Here is a 20,279-nt window from a genome sequence, read left to right as displayed (position 1 = left end):
TAAAATGCTTCCATGTAATGACACTGGCCTATGTTCCCCCTCATATATTTCCTCCTCGGGGAGAATCCAAAAATCCTTGCCTGCTCACCAGATTCACAATTATCTCAATGCTAAGAGGGGAGCAACAATAGAAATGTACTTCTGAGGCGTTGTTCCCTTTTATGAGGCAGGTGCCAATCACGTGGATATTTTAAAATTATCTGCAGCCCTAGAAGAACTGGGGAACTCTACAGCCAAAGCCCTCAGACCCATGAGTTCTGAAATGGGGCCACTAAGGAAGTTGTCCCTACAAAATAGAATGGTGGAGGGAGCCCAATGGAACTTTTGGGGACCACTATGGAATTCATTGAGTAGTTTGGGGAAGAAAATAACTCCTGTATGGGGATTTATATTTAAGTGTTTTGCTTGCTTCCAAATGTTTGTTTGCTGTTTCAAGTTGTATGTTGGGAAGGCTGCCAAGGCCATCAGCACTTGGCTGACTTAGAACTGTATTACACGCAGCCAGAGTCCCCTTCATGGGGACATCTCAGCTTAGCGATGGTGCCCTGATAGAAGGGGGCTTAATGGCACTTTTAATGGCATCCTGATGGATCCTTCCTGGAGTTGGAGCTGAGTGTGGGGAAACCTCCGGGGTTAAAAGCTCATACACACTGAATGAGATTTCATATTAAGTAAGAACTCTTTTGTTTGAAAGAATACAGGTAAATTCAGGTATACTGGGGGGGTTGAAAATGCAAATTTACCCAAGGCACATCACTAATTTATAGAGCACAACCTTCTCCAACCTAGTGCCTTCTAGAGGTTTTGGACTACCATCCCCAGCATTTCTGACCATTGGCCATGCTGGCAAGGGCTGATGGGAGTTGAAGTTGGAAACATCAGGAGGGTACCCAGCTGGGGATTGCTGATATATAGATATTAAATGTATCTGGAATTTTATGAAGTAGCAGCTATCAGGTTCAGCCAGTGCCAACAAAGGTGAGCCAATTCAATTGTACCTGCCTAGGCTTCCTTTTGGGTACAAATGGGGATGGCAGAGGGTGGCCAACTCACGTTGGGATTGCATAATATGCAGAAAGGGGCACAAGTGGTTTATAGCTGTTTTTAGATGTATGTTCCTGAGTACACTGCATGTTTTTATGGTCTTAAATTTTGAATATTGATTTTAATCTTATGTAAACAACCCAGAAAGTTTTGACTATGGGGCAGTAGAGAAATGTAATTGATGATGATGATAAAGATCGTGATGATGATAAAGATCGTGATGATGATGATGATGATGATAATTAATAATAAAGAAGCAATGATGGCTGAAGCAGAAGGTTGCTGCCTTGTTGTGTTCTCCTCCAATAAACAAAAATGTAGCCCATGTATGCCTTCATCTTGTCACCAAAAATGTAGATGTTACTGAAGAGAGATGAGATGCTTCAAAGGGGATTGGCCAACTTCCTGCTCTGCCGTCCACCTTCAAAGGTGTGGTTGGCCGTGATGCAAAATTGGGATTGTTCGCACTCTCAGGTTATGCATCTCCCTCCTTGCTTTCCTCCCTTTTAAACTTCAGACATTCTGTGAAATTTTTTTTATTTAATATTTCACTTATCTTGGGCAACATAAGTTAAAATTATGTCCCCGGAAGGAGTAATGCTGCCACCACCCTGGCAGATTGGTTGCCATGTCTTCAGCCTGGGATGGGAAAAGGAAAGCGTGCTGTGTAGGCTCTGGCCTGCCCTTTTTGCCAGTGTGGAAACTGCTGCTAGACATCCCCAGGGTAGTGGTGCCAGGGCTCGCAGGGAGGCCGTACCAGCGCATTGTTTATTAGCTGGGATGCTGACATCTTCCACCATCACCCTTCAGAATGTCCTATTTCCTTCGAGCTTAGCTGCAGTCCTCACAATAATTGGGGGTGAAATGGATTTCCCCAAGAAGCAGTGCATTACAACAGGGTCTGAGCAGCCCTGTTACAGTACAGCTTCACAAAACAATGATGCACCTTTGGGGACTTGGCGGTTAGCTCCAATATAGCCATTCATTTCCTTCAGGTCAGGAAGTTCTTTGAGGTTGCTTGCAATGTTCTGATCCACACGCCTAACAGAATGGCTGAACTATGTCAATGAAAGTGTCAACTGGTAGAATTAAAAATAAGCTTTACAAATCATTCTAGAATTCACCCACCCCAACCACTCAATAGCCTTCCAAAAGAAAATTTAGCAGCTTGCAAAGGAAGCCACTAAGTAGACAAGTCTTGCTGGAGAGTAAGAAAGAAGCCAGTCTCACCACAGAACAGGGCTGGTGAACCAACCTATGGCCTGCCAGATGATGTTGGACTTCAAATCCCATCAGTCCCTCCCAACAGGAGAGTTGTTCCCCTTGGAGCCAAACTTCAGGCACTCATTGCCTTGGAGAGGATTCTCAGAGGGGAATGGGGATTTGAACAGGTCTCCTTCAGATGAAACTGTGCCAGGCAAATTATTTTTCTCATCCAAAACCCTCACCCACTTTGAAGGAAATCCCACTGAAACTCACTTTCAAGGTAGTGTTATTAAGATCATAGGTGCCATGGAGTTACAGGAGAGGGCCACATTTATGGCATACATTTGACATCTGAACTTCGGTCACTGGTGGTTACATCAGCATAGGATTGGCTGGTTTGGACCATTGTGCTTGAGGATTCCTTCCCCAAATTAAATCTTATTAAGTTCTACCCCAGTTTTCTATTTCGTTTTTAAACACATACACACACACAAAGCACTGAGAGACAGTGTGGTGTAGTGATTACAGTGTTGAACTGGGGAGTTGGGAGATCCGGGTTCTGGTTGCTATTCGGCCATGGAAGCTTACTGGGTAACTTTTGGCCAGTCCCAGACTCTCAGCCTAACCTACCTCACAAAGTTGTTGTTGTGAGGATAAAATGGAGAGGAGGATTGTGTATGCTGTCTTGAATTCCTTGGAGGAAAAATGGTGGGATATAAATGTAATAAAGCATCTTATGGAATACAAAAATAGCAAAAGATGCAAAATGATAACAAAACACACACACACACACACCCAGACAATGAAAAGCATGGCAGTGCCTAAAAGGCTAGAGATGGAAAAAGTGCAACTAAAATGATCAAGGGGCTAGCTAGAGCATCTCTCCTACGTTTAGCTTGGAAAAAAGGAGGCTAAGGGGAGACCTGATAGAGAAGTACATGGAGTGGAGAATCTGGCTAGGAAGACATTTTTCTCCCTCTCTCAAAATACTAGAACCCAGGGTCATCCCATGAAGTTGATTGGTGGGAGATTCAGGGCAGAGAAAAGGAAGTACTTCATACAGCACATAGTTAAATTATGGAATTCACTACCGCAAGATGGAGTGATGGGCACATATTTGGATGGTTTTAAAGGGGGTTGGATAAATTCCTGGAGGCAATGGCTATCAATGGCTACTAGTCCTAATGGCTATGTGCTATCGCCAGTATCCGAGGCAGTAAGCCTATTTACACCAGTTGCTGGGGAACATGGGTGGGAGGGTGCTGTTGCACCATGTCCTGCTTTGTTGGTCCCTGGCTGACAGCTGGTTGGCCACTGTGTGAACAGAGCGCTGGACTAGATGGACCCTCGCAGCCTCCCCTCTTCCTCCCTCCATTCTGACTAGCCAGAAAAATCTCCTCCTCTGATTGCACCGGGTATACAGAACAGCTACGAGAAATGTTAGATCTCTGACGTGAAGATGCTCCCAAAAGATCAACAGTAGCTATGCCTGACTTTCTAAAATATAAGTGACCTCTTCAGATATATTTTTTTAAAAAAAATATTTTTTAATTTCAAAAATACCCAAGGGTAGCGCTACACACCTTGACGTTTTTGAAATTCAGAGTTTTGCAACAGTGTGATGGAATAATGACAATAGAGAAGATAGGCTCTTAAAAGGTGGCATTTTGTCTCTTTACTTAACTTGACACAAGCGAACTCTTTGTGTAACGTTCAACAATTAAATCACTTTCAAAACGGAGGTGATTTACATCAGCATTCTGCAAAGGTCACGGTGCTGCCTGCAACTAGTTCTGATGAAATATGACAAATGATCAACCTACTCAACAAGACAAGAAAATCCAGGCAGCTTTTTGCTAATGGTGATAGAGATAATGATAGTTTGTTCCGTCATAGCCTACTATCCCAGAACTGCCTGCAATAAACATACACAGCGTGCTTTCAGAGTTTCGTTGTGCAATTGCCCTGCCTGGACTTTTATACGGAGACAAGAGGACTTCTATAGGGAGGCCAGATGTTGGCATCTTTCATCTGTAACCCTCTCACGTTTTCCTACTACTTCTTCCCTTTTTTTTTTTTTCTTTCCACCAAAAATCCACAGAAAACAAAAAGACCAAATAATTGTACAGTGCAGTGTTTTGGGGAGTTCTAAGAGCCCTCCATTTCAAAACAACCACACACATCCTGGTATATATGGAAAATGCACCTTAAATCTAACTACTCTTCTTCAAATGGTTTGCGGGTGACTTTTCAGATAGCACTGTGGTTCATTACACTGATTATTACAGCAACAATCCTTACCTAGAAGAAAGGCCCTTGAGCTTAATGGGAGTTACATCTGAGTAGACATTGCACTGTATAAACTTCTCCTGTTGACCTTCAAAGCTTTCCATGGTTTAGCTCCGTCCTATCTCTCCTCTCTCATCTCACACTATTGCCCCGCTCGTGCTCTTCGCTCCTCTGATGCCATGTTTCTCGCCTGCCCAAGGGCCTCTACTTCCCTTGCTCGGCTTCGTCCATTCTCTTCTGCTGCTCCTTACGCCTGGAATGCTCTCCCAGAACATTTGAGATCTACAACTTCAATCACAGCTTTTAAAGCTCAGCTAAAAACTTTTCTTTTTCCTAAAGCTTTTAAAACTTGATGTTGCTCAGACTTTAGACTGTTAGTTATACTGTTATACTGTTATACTGTTAGTTTTACCCTACCCTGTGCCTGTTTACCCTACCCAGTGCCTGTTTCCATTCTCTTCCCCTCCTTATTGCTTTGCTATGATTTTATTAGAATGTAAGCCTGTACAGCACCATGTGCATTGATGGTGCTATATAAATAAATAAATAAATAAATAAATTAATAATAATAATAATAATAATAATAATAATAATAATAATAATAATATATTGCTGGCACAGCTTTTCAATGAACAGAGAGAAAAATATCCGTTCTCTTTAAAAAAATATCCGTTCTCTTTAAAAACAAAAACAAATGTTATACACACCAAATTAATCATGATTCCTCATCAGTAGCACATGTACTGGGTTCTGTGCTAAATGCCTGTTGTCATATGAAAGCATGCTCCAGCTTTGGGTATTCTCAGTGGAGGCTGGTGGCTCCAATTTTGGTGGGGCTTGGAATCCATTCTGGGTTTCAGTCAGAACCAGCCAGCACTCTAAAGGAGCTATCCAAGGTTCCTGGCCCACCAAAATTGGAGCCACCAGCCTCCAATGGTTATTTGGAGGATGGCAACAAGGCAGAGGGCCTTTTCGGTGGTGGCCCCCCCGACTGTGGAATGATCTCCCCGATGTGGCTCGCCAAGTGCCAACACTGTTATCTTTTGGGTGCCAGGTCAAGACTTTTCTCTTCTCCCAGGCATTTAACAGCATTGAACAACACTAAGTTTGTTTTTTAACGGACCCCAAAACTTTTGTTTTTAAATGGATACTGCTGTTTTTATACTGTTGTTTTTATGGTTTTGATGGTTTAAAATTTTGTATATATTTTTTTTAATGTTTACTGTTTTTAACTTTTGTAAACCACCCAGAGAGCTTCGGTTATGGGGCGGTATAGAAATGTGATAGATAAATAAATAAATAAATAAATAATAACTTTTTATAGATGGAGCAGCAGCACAAAAATCCACAGGGCTACATCCAGACTCAGTTATTCGTAGAGTAGACCCACTGAAATCCATGAGACTTAAGTGAGTCATGTTCCATTGATTTCAGTGGGTCTACTCTAGGCATGACGGAATCTGGATCCAACTCTAAGTCAAGCCTTCTATGCCACATGCTGTGGATCAGTACACACAACTAAAATTCATAGCAAGTAGAAAACTTGCTCTATTTTCCGGTTTGGTCACACAAATGCACACACCATTCCAGAAGTCACTCAGACTGGTGCGTAAGTTCATCAGACAGACTGCAGTTATTTTCCATGTAAAAAACCAACAAGATCATTGGAAAAACACTGATGCTGAATAGGCCCTGTTAATTGTGCAAACACTTCACTACTGTTCTCTTATCGTTGGTCAGAGTGAGTCATAAGTGCCCTTCCTTGTACAATTACAATTGTGGCCACTTTTTATTATTATTGTTAAGCCTCAAGCCTTGATCCTAAAGACAATTTTACTTGAGGGAAATGCCTTTTGAAAATCCTTTTTTTTTTTTTTTGGCTGGCAGGGTGAGGGGGGACGACAGCAACCAGCAACTTAACATCTGTGTCAGTTTGACACTAGTTTATATACTCAGGGTGCCTCATTACCTGCTGCTCTCAGGGTAGTAATTTGTGTGTGAGTGGGGGGGGGGGCGGGAGGGGGTCATCTGGGCCCAAAGTCCAGCCCTAGTTGCACCTCTGGAGGGGTTTCTCCCACAAAAGGGTTGCTTGTACTTCTGGGAACCTGACCTCTGGAAAAAAATTGGCCACAATAAGGATCCACAACGGACTGTGAGATCAAGTTTACTATTTGTACATTGGATAGGACTGTAATGCAGTCCCCTCTGAATTCAGTGAGGCTTACTTCCAGGGAAAATATGCTTGGCTTATTTAATATACTTCTCAGCTGCCTTTCAAGACTGTGGTCTTCTCAATGCCTCTTACATTCTCCAACAATATAACTGTTGCTGTAATACCTTTATTATTGGCCAACTAAAGGTATTGCAGCAACCTTGATTCTGGAAATTTTCTTATGATTGACACCGCTATCTTTGCTGCTGCCTCTTTTCCTTGGGTGAAACAATATAAAGTTTAGGATTACAACCTTAAAATCATGGGCTTTGGAACTACCTATATACAAATTCCTAGTTTTTTTAAAAAAAAAAGTCTTGTGGGCAGCATGTTTAGACAGAAAAAAGTCCTACAACTCCCAGCATTCCCGAGCCACCAGTGCTGTCTGGGCACTGCTGGGAGTTTCATCTGTCTGAACATGCATGGGGTTGCACCCTTATTCTGGGGTAAACCTTCGAGGACGCTGTCTACTTTCACCAGATGCATCGGTTACCCCGAAAAGCTTATTCCAAAACAAACCCGTTAGCCGTTATGCTGCAACAGACGAATTCCCGTCCGGAAATCCCTCCTCAAGGTTTCCCCACGCAAATGAACGCATCTGTTCCGATGTATGCTTTGCAGTGTGGTTTGAAGCACCGTTTTTAACCATGGGATTCTTTAGCAACAAGGGACAGGGCCTTTTCGGTGGTGGCCCCCAGACTGTGGAACGATCTCCCTGACGAGGCTCGCCTGGCACCAACACTACTATGTGCATATGGCGGCACATCCTAATCACCCACATGTTTAGTTTTTTTTAACGGTTTTTAATGCTTTATGTGTGTATGCACTGTGTTTTAGAATTTTAAATTTTGTATACTCGTTTTTATCTTATTTTTTAGAATTTCTGTAAACCGCCCAGAGGGCCCTGGCTATGGGAGCGGTATAGAAGTAAAATAAATAAATAAATAAATAAATTCTTGCTTCTTGAGTTGTGCAACTCGGGTCACAGCATTTCAGGAGGAACCACCTCGCTGCTGCTGCTGCTGCTGCTGCTTTTTAAATGAAAACCAAAACCAACCCAAATTTAGGGCGAGCGCATTTTCGAGCGTGGCGTGATCTCCTATCATCACTCACCCGCCGCCTCTCCTTCCCACACTCAAAGCCCCAAGGAAGACACCATGTCCTCAGCTGCGCTGACACCGCGGAGGGGACGCCGGGCGTGGTAGTTTCCTCTCCCACCACCTGGCGTCGCCGCGGGCGGGGGGAGAACTACAAGCCCCACCAGGCAGCGCGCCCGCTCGCCTCGGCTGGTGCAATCTGTTACACCTTCATCGACGGGCGTCGGGGAGAGAGGGTGCTCGGGGTGGGGGGCGTGGAGTTGGCTCTCGGGCCGGAGGGGGTTTTCCGGGACGCGCTTTGCCTGCGGGGCGCGGCCGGCCGGCCGGGAGGGAGCCTCCTCCCTCCTCATTGGGCGAGATCATCCCACCAGGGATCCCCGGCGTGAAAAAGACCCCGCGCTGCCCGCTTTCCCCACTCGAAGTTGCGCGCTGTGGGAGCCCGGCGGCCACGCGACTCCGTGTCCGGGCGTTGCTCATGCGGACTGGCGGCGGCGGCGGCGGCGGCGGCGCTCCAGACCTCTTTTGGGAGAGACGCGGCGGGCGAGCTTGAGTTCGGATTCCCCCCCGCGTTTGGAAGGGGCCCTCCGGAGCCGGCCAGCATGCATCGCTTTTCGGGGCTCGCCAGAGAAGCCGCCGCCGGCGCCGGCCGCCCGGGCTGCTGCAAGCCCGAGAGGAGCGAGGCGGCCGTGCGCTTCGTCGCCTCGCTGGTGGCCGGCAGAGAGCCGCGGGCGCCGCCGCAGCAGCCCTGCCCCGCGGCCCGGCCCCGCGGCTTGCCAACGGCGCCGGTGCGCAGGAACAGCGCGGCCAAGGCCTCCGCGGTGCAGGTCAAGGAGAAGCCGACCCGCGAGAAGATCCTCACGTTGGAGTCCATGAACCCGCAGGTGAAAGCGGTGGAGTACGCCGTGCGGGGGCCCATTGTCCTGAAAGCGGGCGAGATCGAGAAGGAGCTGCGGAAGGTAACGGCCAGCGGGGGGAATGGAGGCGGGATGAAGGGGGTTGTTATTAGTATTAGTATTATTTATTCGATGAGGATGATGATTTTGCAAAAGGCTGCTTTGCTCACGAAAGAGCCCCGAAACGCAGGGAGGCTGGCCTGCACACGCATGCTGTCAGCACACGCGCGCGCACGCCCCAGTGTGTTGCCGCTGATTTGGCACAGCGACAGGCTGGCTTCTAGCAGGGGGGTGGTCTTGCCCACGGCCGGCGGGCCTGCCCGGTCTGTGCCGCAGGGGCTTTGGAAGCCATCGCCTCCTTTTGCTCGCCTCCTTGCTGCCGGCCTGGCGGGGCTGCCGCGCCCCCGGGCCACTCCTCCGCCGCGGAGGCTCTTGATTGGGGCAGGCGAGGGAGGCCCGCCCGCCAGACAGACAGCCGGCAAGCGGTGGAGGCGGCGGCGGCGGCGGCACGCTGGGGCTAAGTTCTTGCATTAACAACCTGAGCAGAATTGAACCCCGGGGAGGCCTTCGGGATATGGCTTCATTCCCAAGGGTAATATCCAATGCTAGCCCTACTCACAGCAGACTCATTGATATGAACGAGACTTCAGTTAGTCACAATTAGCTGACGTTCATTTCAATGGGTCTACTCCACGTAGGACCAATGGTGCTGGCATACACAGGGTAGTATCCAACCTTAGGCCTATTTAGAGTAGACTGTGACAAATTCATCATGACTAAGTTAGGTCTCATTCATGTCAATGGGTCTACTCGAAGTAAGAGTAACATTGGATTCAAACCACACGCACACAGACTTTGCATAGACCAGATTCCCTCCAGCAGGAGCACTCCAGTCGTGTTGGATTACAATTCCCATTAGTTGGACATAAATTAGTCGTGATTAACTTGACCTGTGTTGATTGGCGTACGTAGTGCCAGTGTTTGCGTTATCAGCAACAGCTATGCTGTGAATGACCACTCTTAATCATGTGATTTGTCACTTTCTGCACCTAATTCCCTTCTGAACTCAGTTTACCATTCTCCCTCCTCCCCCATATGTCCTGCCTATACATCTGAAACTCTCAGTAATGCTCCATTTGTATCTGGTCAAGAGGACAGGGCTCCTGCAGCTTTCACTGTTGTGATAAAAAGGGATTTTCACCAGTTCCTGCATGCATACAAATGACCCCTGCTGAAATTCCCTTTTCTATACAACTGTTAAAGATACAGGAGCCTTGTCCTCCTTTTCCTATGGTCACCCTGGGCTCCATGCATCTGATGAAGTCCGCGAGAGCTTATGCCATAATAAATGTGTTAGGGCCCAATCCTATGCATGTTTAGACACATACCAGATTGTGCTGCAAGACTCTCGGCTGTTTTTGCTGTAAGAGTTGAACATGGCTACCCTATGGAAATTGCTGTGTCGGCTGTTGGGCAGTATAAAAATGCAATAAACAATAAATAATAATAATTTATTTCAGTGGTCATACTCTAAGTAGGACTGAATCTGGATCCATCCCATCTTCTACTCCATCTAAATGTTTCCCCTTATTGTTGCTCCAAAGGTTTGAAAATGATGCTGTTTTCACACTTCTGCAGCTACATCTAGTTATATGATACTTCTATTATATAGGGCACACAGGGTGGGGGGAGGAAAGAGGAAGGGAAGCAGCCCACCACATACAAGTAAATTAATATTCCCCTTTTCAAGAAAGTTCCTTTGCAGCCTTTTCAAAGCACAGCCATCCTCAGGTACCTGTTTCGCTCTTTCAGACTCTACCCTTGTGTACTCAGAAGTATAAGTTTCTCAAAATGTAGTGGGCCTTCCTCTCTAGTAAGTGCATTTAGGATCACAGCCTTAACTTTCTGTAGTCCAGATTGTACCAGCTTCAGTGAAGTAAATCCAGTTTATTTCAATGAAATTGGCTTCCACATAAAACTTATAGATGTTTGGGGAAATAAAGTTTCTACTTCCTTAAACCAGCGAGGAACGTTTTGTTTCTCAGTAATTGTTTTAGAGATGATTTTCAGACAGTTTCCCTTTGGGGTTTTTCACAACACCAAAAACATTTGCTGTCCTCTTTTTGAACAGAGTTTTCTTGTGACTGCAGAAATTTCACACTGCACTCAGGAAAGAACCATGTGTGTTTAAAGAACTGAGAAACTAAAATGGTACTTTCATAATGTAAACATTTCAATTTTCTGCACCATAATGCTTTTGCTAAACTTAATCAGAAGTCCTTAAAAACACAGAGAGAAAAACAGCTGGCCACTTCCCACTTTCTGTGTCATGCGGTTGTGTGAGAATGTGATCATATACTTCATAAAATAATATTTACTTTTCTCCTGCCTCTGCTGCCCTCTGATGTAATCAAAGATCCTGTTGCCTTATGTAACAGGGCAGATAACTGTTCAGTTCTTCAGAATCTATTCCAACAAAAGCTTATGGCACAGTACATCTATTGGTCTTTGGGTTCAGAAGACACCTTAAATCATGGCTTTAACTATGGTGAATAAGACTTTTTGCTTTGTTCACCATGGTTAAAGCCGTGGTTTAAGGTGTATTCTGAACACAGCCTGGCTTTCTGGCTTAACTACCATGGTTAAAGCCATTGTTTAAAGCAGTGGTTCCCAAAGTGGGCGGTACCGCCCCCTTGGGGTGGGTGGGATTGCATGGGAGGGGGCGTTAAGAGGCAAGGGGGAGGCACGGGGGTGCTAAGAGGCAAGGGGGCGGCAGGGGGGTACTTGAGGTGGTCTTTTCCAAGAAGCGCCTCTCCAGAAGGTCTTAAAACCCAGGGACATTTTTATGGGAGAAGGTAGTTTGGTCCCAAGCCATATAGGGGAAGAATCCACACATGTATTAATACTGTTTAAGAAGAGTCCTTTTAATGGTGAATTGAAATCTTTCAAAAGCACCAAAACGCTAATGAAGAGACATACCCTGCTTGGTGTGCTCTGCCACGCTAGCTGCAAACAGAGGCGTTCACTCTCTGTTCCCTCCCTCCATCGGCAAGCCTGCGGCGGGTGCTTTGGATTTTGTATAAATATTAAATTAATTGTTACTGTTTTGAATTTTATTGTTATTATCTTCCTTAGTGGGTCGTTGAAAACTGCTATTCTGAATAATGATTTTTATAGGGTAGGGGGCACTGGGCATGAATTTGTGGAACCAAGAGGGCGGTGACCTGAAAAAGTTTGGGAAGCACTGGTTTAAAGTGACTTCTGAACGGGGCCTTTAAGTTGCTTTGAGACTAAGGTCTTAAGGTGTGTTGGTTCATTTGCAGGCAGTAACGCTACAATCCTATATTCACTTATTTGGGAATAAGCCCCACTGAACTCAGTGGGACTTATCTCATAGTAGACATGCATAGGATTGCACTGTAAAAATTTCAGAGGTTCTCTATGGTTAACTTAGCATCAATTCTTGCTGGAATAAGAAACCTCTACCAATGACATTTATTCACTGTGTCTCTCAGTTCTGAACCCCTTTCTCAAGCTTGCTGCAGGTGGGGGCTCAGACAATGCACTTCCACACCAAAATAATAATAAAAAATCCCTCCATGTCAAAAGTGCAGATGATGCTTACAAGGTTAGTCCGGAACGCTTCTCAGGGCCAGCCCAAGACATTTTGTTCTGTGAGGCAAAAGGCAAGATGGCATCTCCGCTCCTCTATTCCAGGTGTAGGAGCTGAATCTTTCTTTGACATCAGCAAAGGGAAGGCATCCTCTGCCGAACCTGAGGGCAGCAAGCCAGCTTAGGGGGCACAAAGCAGGTTGTGCGGCACATGCACAGCTCCATTCTCCAACACCCTCGTAGCTCAGTATCTCCAGGCTGAACCAGGAAAGACGCCCATCTGAAATCCTGGACAGCTGCTGCCAATCAGCATTGATGATACTAAGCTAGATGGACCAATGATCTGTCTTGGTATGAGGTGGCTTTCTATGTTCATCTCACCGCCTAGCGCCAACTCCAGCATCTGAGGCCACTGCTTCACTCCACGTAATGGTAGGGCCGGCCCTGGCCCTTCTCCTTGATGCTCTAGTTCTCTTTTTAGAAGGATTTATGGGGGGTGGGGAGGAACATTCAGTGGTGTGGGCCTCAGATTGGGCAATCGCAAGCCTTGGCTTTATCATCCCAGTTAGTGCTCTTTCAGCTTTTGATTACTTTAGTTCTCTTCCGTTTACTCAGGTTTCAGGCTTGTGAGTCTTCATGCATGCATGCACACCCACACATTAAATTAGGAAGAATTCACCAGGCATGGACCAATACCACAGGAGAAGCGTAATTTGGGGGAGTTTTGTGTTTAAAATAAATAAATAAATAAAACTATCATATCCAGTTTATCTGCATTGAGAAAGGTTAATGTTGGCTATTGGGGTAAGTGTGCACTTGAAATTGACCAGGAGAATGTCAGTTACATGCAATCCAGATTTAGGCTTTCTGTGTGCAAAGGGGGGAATCCTATGCATGTTTAGACAGTAGAGTCCTACAATGTCCAGCATACTGCAGCCAGCCAAGCTGGGCGTCGTAGAACTTTCCCCCCCTCTGTCTATGAAGAGAGAGAGAAAAAGGTCTCTCTAGCTGATATTTGCTTCGTCACTGCTTTGCTTGGGTAATCTGCCCTTTCATCCCCCCAGCGTAAAACTTTGCACTGCACAATCTGTAAATGTGTCACTGCTTTCCTTTATCAGTATCGCAACGAGAGGAATCCTCTCTTATCCAGTCTGTGTAAGCACATGGCTATCTACTAACTCGGAAGGCAGTGATTCATAGCAATAATATAACCTGTACTTTCCGAAGACCAATGATGGATCTCCATAATTTGTCTCTCAATCAGCCTTCCCCAATTTGGTGCCTTCCAGATGTGATGGGGTGCAACTTCCATCATCCTCAGCCAACATTGGCCATTGGCTATGCTGGCTGAGAGCAATGGGAGTTGTAGTGCACAGCAGCCTGCCTGAATCTGGTATCCTTGAGATATTTTGGACTACTATTCCCAGCATTTCTGACCACTGCTTATACTGGCCGGGGCTGATGGGAACTGAAGTCTGAAACATTTGGAGGGGGTTCATGTCATGGAAGGCTGGTCCAGTGCATTGGCACTGTGGATGATACTTTGCCCAGAGTTTTAATTTTTTACTGGGAGGGGGGGGGAATGGACGCTAAACTGTACCCATGGTAGATTTTTCCTAGACTTTGCCATGCCGAATCATGAATGGAGAAAACATTACTATTGCTAATTTCATATTCCCAAGGGAATTTTGAGTTTGTTATTATAAAAGCAGTTACAGATGTGAAGGCCTGCAAAAAAAGAGAGGACAGAAAATGTCAGAAACAGGGATTTTTGGAAAATTTGGGGAGGGGATGTTTTACTTCTGACATTTTCTGCTTCTGACATTTTCTGCTTCTCCCCCAAAAGCCGTCATCATTATTATTATTATTATTATTATTATTATTATTATTTATATAGCACCATCAATGTACATGGTGCTGTACAGATAACACAGTAAATAGCAAGACCCTGCCGCATAGGCTTACAATCTAATAAGTTGTAGTAAACAATAAAGAGGGAAGGAGAATGCAAACAGGCACAGGGAAGTGTAAACAGGCACCGGGTAGGGTGAAGCTAACAGTATAGAGTCAGAACAAATTCAATATTTGAAGGCTATAGGGAAAAGAAAAGTTTTTAGCTGAGTTTTAAAAGCAGTGATTGAGTTTGTAGTTCTCAAGTGTTCTGGAAGAGCGTTCCAGGCGTAAGGGGCAGCAGAAGAAAAAGGACGAAGCCGAGTTGGCAACCCCCTCCTCACCCCAATACCATGCAGGAAACTGCTTTTGAAATTGAGGGGAAGATTTTTTTTTAAAGGCTCACATTTATTGTTATTTTTATTTATAATACATTTATATCCCACCTTCTTTCCTCTTGCAAGGAACCCAAGGCAGCTTATGTGGGCTGCCTCCTCTCCATTTTATCTTCACAACAACCTTGCAAGGTAGGTTAGGCTGAAAGTCAGTAACCGGCCAAAAGTCACCCAGTCAGTTTCATGGCCAAGTGGGAACTAGAATCCAGACCTCCCAAGTCTCAGTTCAACACTCTAACCGTTACACCACACTGGTTCATTTTATATCACAGAGTCAGGGTTTCAAAGAAAAACAGAAGTCCCACCAGGCAAACTCGAAGCCCTCGGGCAAGTTTACATGTTGTTTTGTTCTACTGACCTGTATGCAGGCCAGAAAGAGGAAGGTTTAGGCTCATAAGTGTCAGATGTGTTGTGTTTAACTTGGTGTGGCACAAGTTCTGCAGAGGCCCCTTTTGAGTATGCATAATAAGCTCTTTGGCTCTTCGCCCATGTGGAGAAAACTTAGATGGACGTGTGTTCTGTAATAGGAAACCTTTTCCAATTTGTATACAATGCCATTGACATGACTTACTAGGGTAGATTGAAGGCTGCTTGGTTTGAACAAATGTGTATGTGCTGGGTTGACTTTTATGCCTCTCCTAACAAATTTTTTTATACTGTGTTGATCACCTTTCTCTCTCTTTCTTTCCTTCCTTCCTTCCTTCCTTCCTTCCTTCTTTTTTATGAGATCCTTTGAGTACATACCTGGTAATGTGCCAAGGACACAACTCGACAAGAAGCTAGGATCCTGTTCCTGGGACCATACTAAGAAAATAAAGTAGATATCCAATTCTGGCATATTTTATATTTATCTGTTCATGGAGTCATCTTAAGACATTCCATGATCAGAAAAACAGCATATCTGGGGAAGCTCTTTTAGCTAAGAGTAGTTAGAATAACTGTGTCATTTTGACACGTGATGTAGACGTCATGATATGCAAATATATAACACGTATTTTTATCTCGCTGCTTAATCCTGCAAAGAATCTGGAAATGGAAACCTTGGTAAAATGCTGGGTTAAGTATGTACTGTAGATATACCCATCATCTATGATGCTGATGTTAATCTGCATTGCACTGTACAGCCGTAGAGTGTTCCCATGCTAAACTCAAGACGGATCTGTTGATTTTACAGGATAATACAAAGTTAGGAATACAGCCTGAAAGATCCAAAGCCCTTTCTCTTTTCTTTTAAAGTAAATTATTCAGAATTGATTCATCCACTTTCAGAGTTGCCTTAATAGGAGGAGAAACGTACATCAGGGCTGGCTAAAAGGTAGATTGGGATCAACTGGTCAATATTTGGGTGACTTGCAGTAGATCTGCAAGGAGTTCTGATTCCCCGTTGTTTAAGAACAAAATGAACTGCCACTCACCTCCCTCTCCAAATTGTACTGCAGAAATGAAGGTATCTTGGGATAACCAGGAGTGGGGTTTTGTGTGGAAAGGCTGTGAGCTCAGTCAAGTTCTGGTACTTGAAACAAATTCCTGTGCTCAGAATTCTTGCATTTTAAGTATGTGCTCTTTGTACGTGATTCTGAAGGCTGGTGGGTTTAGTAAAAAATAATCAAGTTCATTCCACAAGCTTGAAGTCTGCCCACCCATGTACAGGGAAGTCTATAGACCCTCTGAGCATTATTTTTGGTTAAAAAAGTTGAACTGTATTACATCCAGGTTAATAACTTAAAGGGGGAGTTTTGGTAGCCAAACAGTACCTTTGCACTTATTTTTTGGCTAAGTTCTAGCAATATACGTCAAACTTGTAACCTCAGGTTGGATCTTGTTATGAAATTTCCCTCCAGTTACATCATCCCGTTCTAGGGAGCCAAAAGACTCATCAAAGTGTCTAGTGCCGTTTGAGGTCAATACCCAAGACTGCTTAGCCTGTCCCTTTGACTGCAGCACTTGTCAACTTGAATTACACACACGTCCCACCAGCGCAAACTACAGCAGGGCAATTGCATCTGCCGGGAGCCTATTTGATAATGGGAGGTTTAGGCAGCAATCCTGCCCTCACCTTCCTGAGAGTAAGCCCATTGAACTCAGTGAGATTTATGTCTGAGTAGACATGACTAGGATTATCCAATAAATTGCCAATTTGGGTGGCGATCCTATATGCACTTACCTGGGGGTAAATAAGTCCAGTTGAACTGAAGGGGGCTTGCCTCTAAGTAGACATGTATAAGATTGTACTATCAAGCTTTCAGAAGCTCTTGTAAATAACGTTTTTAAAAAGTGTTTTAGTGCAGAAGTAGGCAGAAGGAAGATCTCCTAACGTTGTGGACTTCCAACTCCCAGAAGCCCCTGCCAGCATGGGCAATAATCAGGAATGCTGGGAATTGAAGTGCAAAATATTGGGAGATCAATTTTTTTCCCACCCTTGTTTTAGTCTATTATAGAGATGCTTTGTTTATTAGTGGAGCTGTTCAGACAACATGCTAAACCATGGTTAGGCTGCTAACCCTTTTGCAGCAAGTGGTTAATGAGTGTGTTTAAACTGTGGTTAGGTAGCCACCATGGTTAGGAATGGTTCACATGATGTGCTAAGTTATGGTTCACATGACGCACTAAGCCATAATGTTTAGCTCAAAATGCTTAATCACCGTGACTTAGTATGTACAGCACCATGTACATTGATGGTGCTATATAAATAAATAATAATATAAATAAATAATAATAATGTTGTCTGAACAGAGTCACTGTCAGCTACCTTGAGTGTCATGTCCTTGGTTGAAAGCCAGGTTATAAATCAGTGAGGAAATAAATGCTGAATCTATCCATGCTTGAATTGGTTTTCTCTTGTTGGGGGAAAAGGAGGCTGGTTGATTGACTTGCAGCCTAACCCTTTGCAAATGTTTACTCGGAAGGAAGTACCACTAAGTTCATCATGCAGAGGGTTGCAGCAATTCTAAGCATCCTTATTTGGAAGAAAGTTTCATATCTCTAAATATATGTTGCCATCCGGTTAAAAGGGGGATGATTTACTATTCAGATCCCCAAAACACCTCTTGGAGGAATTCTGCCTATCCTGCCTTCTGACCTAAAAGTTTCTTTCTCCCTAATCTCAAATGAGTGGAGGGGCTGGGTCCTGTCCCCACCCACCCCCCGAGACCCCGGAAAAGAAGCCTGCATTTAAATGGCCAGCCACACTGTACTAGGGTTACTCATTTTGTTGCTGTTGGGTTTTTTTCCCTCCTTTGCCTTTAGCAGCTGACTCTTTAGCAGAAATAGAGGCTGCATGAAAAGCAGCAATTCTGTAGCTTAGGCTTTTCTTTTCTGGTTATGGGGGAAATCTCCAGGAATTGTCCAGGACTTTTTGAAATGAGGCCCAGTCGAAGAAAAGTTTGTAACCCTGCTGTGGGTCCCCACCTAGCTGTGTTGCTTTTCATGTCAAGGAGGAAAAATCGTCTCTCTGGGATGTCTTGTGTAAATGAAATTAGATCCTGGAATGGTGTTAAGACTCAGCAGTCCGTTTCTGGATGGTCTTTGTACTTTTGCCAGCACTTTAAGGGGACCTGAGTCGTACCATCTGATACAACATGCTCTCCCTCTCCTGAGCTGCATGCCACAAAGATCTTTAACCTTGTATCCATGGTACCCATTGCTCTGTTAACCATCCAACAGTTGTCTGCTGCAGTGTTTTTTAAATGTTCTCTCAATTCCAATCTGTGTAACTCTCGATGAGAGATGGAGAACACGCTCAGCTTTTGGATAATAAATGTTTTTGCACGTGCTGACCCAATACATTTAAGGTGTCTTTTGGGGTGGGTGGGTTAAATATCGTTATGCTTGGTGAATTTTTAAATGCAAAATCATTTTCCGAAAGAAAAATCCCAAAGGAAAAGAAGGCTATTAGTATAGTCTCTTTTTGAGGCTAACTTAGAGGCTGCAAAACACTGTACAAGCTTTCGAGCTCTTCAGAACTCTTCATCACATAAGGTGGTAAACAAAGCCAGTAAGGGGGAGGAAAGAAAAAAAGTGCCTGATGTTGAAGCTATTGGCTGGGTTCACACAACATGATAAGCCTGATTATGGGTTGAGTGTGGGTTGCTGTTGAATCGTGGGGTGGTTGTGTTGTGTGAACCCTGCCATGCTCAGAAACCATGGTTTGCTAACCATGAACAACCCACTAAGAGAACCCGTGACTTGTGAACTATAGGCTGCTAATGGTTAACAAAACATGGTTTGTTAGCACAGCTGGGTTCACACAACACAACAACCTACTAGCAACATTTGAAACAGTGGTATATAGGCACCATTCATGAATGGACCAATTTACTTTTACTTTTTTACTTTTTTAATGTAATATTTGAAACTGTAGTTACACTTGCATTTTTTGTTTTGTTGTAACTTATAATAAAAAAATGATAAAAACAACAACCAACAATTCAGTAACAACCCATGGTTCGATAGCAACCCATACTCTGTTTTGTTGTGTTGTGTGAACAAGATCATTACTTATCATATAAAGAGAGTTTGATTGTAAGTCAATGCTAGTCAGATGTTCTCTCTCTCTCTCTCTCTGTTAGTTTTCACCAAAAATGGTAACTGTCTGTACCATTCCAAAAACACCCCCAAAACTTTTGTCATAAATTGCAAAGAGTAAAAAGCAGGCTGTACCTTGTGAGTGTGTTTTAAGTAGGGTGACCATATAAAAAGGAGGACAGGGCTTCTGTATCTTTAACAGTTGTATTGAAAAGGAAATTTCAGCCGGTGTCATTTGTATATATGGGGAACCTGGTGAAATTTCCTCTTCATCACAACAGTTAAAGGTGCAGGTGCCCTGCCCTCTTTTAAATCTGGTCACTCTTGTATAGCTCCTGCAGCTTTAACTGTTGTGATGAAGAGGGAATTTCACCAGGTTCTCCATATATACAAATGACCCCTGCTGAAATTCCCTTTTCTATGCAACTGTTAAAGATACAGGAGCCCGGTCCTCCTTTTCATATGGTCACCCTAGTTTTAAGACACAATATCAGTGCCTCCCAGACATTTCCTTTGTAGCAAGCACAGTACAAAACCCTAAGAGAGCCTACCCTAACTTGGACTACAACTCTGAGCAGCCCCTAACCAGCAGCCCTACAAAACTATTAGAAACAGACTGTCTAAATTCAGTGGACCTTTGATCCAGCAGGACTTCTCTTAAATGTTGATAAAACCAGGATATTATTCATTAAGCCAAATGCCCTAGGGGGGAAAGACATCTGTCAGCACAAAGTTTGGGAGCAAAATGTCTGGTTGCACCCAAGGACTTTCCCCCCTGGCCACCAAGTTTACTTCATGGATGAGCAAGGGTTTGAATCTGGGTCTCCAGAGTTCAAATTTGCAGCTCCCGCATTCGAGGCTGGTGGCTCCGATGTCAGTGGGGAGGTGAATCCGCTCCTGATTTTCATTCAGAACTCTAAATTTGCTCTCCAATATTGGATCACTATGATAGAATTCTGATTGAAACCTGGAGCACATTCACCACCCCACTGACATCAGAGCCTTCAAGACCCCATCCACGTCTTACCTACAGATGTAAAATTTCCAAAAAATTTGAAGCCATGGGAAAAAACCCGGGTTTTTTCCAGGGGTTTTCGGAAAAAAACGGGTTTTTTTG

General features: G+C 44.3%; 1 protein-coding gene across 1 annotated transcript in view; it reads left to right on the top strand.

Moving 5' to 3' along the window:
- Nucleotides 1–8,617: 8,617 nt before the first annotated feature.
- Nucleotides 8,618–20,279, top strand: part of GPT2 (glutamic--pyruvic transaminase 2) — a 33,979-nt gene continuing 22,317 nt past the window's right edge. Inside the window, exon 1 of the mRNA XM_063141378.1 lies at nt 8,618–8,804. Within this exon, the coding sequence (XP_062997448.1) occupies nt 8,718–8,804 (87 nt within the window). The 5' untranslated portion in view covers nt 8,618–8,717. The remainder of the gene's footprint in view (nt 8,805–20,279) is intronic.

Source organism: Elgaria multicarinata, chromosome 14 (assembly GCF_023053635.1).
Source record: "Elgaria multicarinata webbii isolate HBS135686 ecotype San Diego chromosome 14, rElgMul1.1.pri, whole genome shotgun sequence".
Lineage (NCBI taxonomy): Eukaryota > Metazoa > Chordata > Lepidosauria > Squamata > Anguidae > Elgaria > Elgaria multicarinata.
Note: the sequence above shows the minus strand (reverse complement) of the source record. Positions and strands in the feature narration are given on the sequence as shown.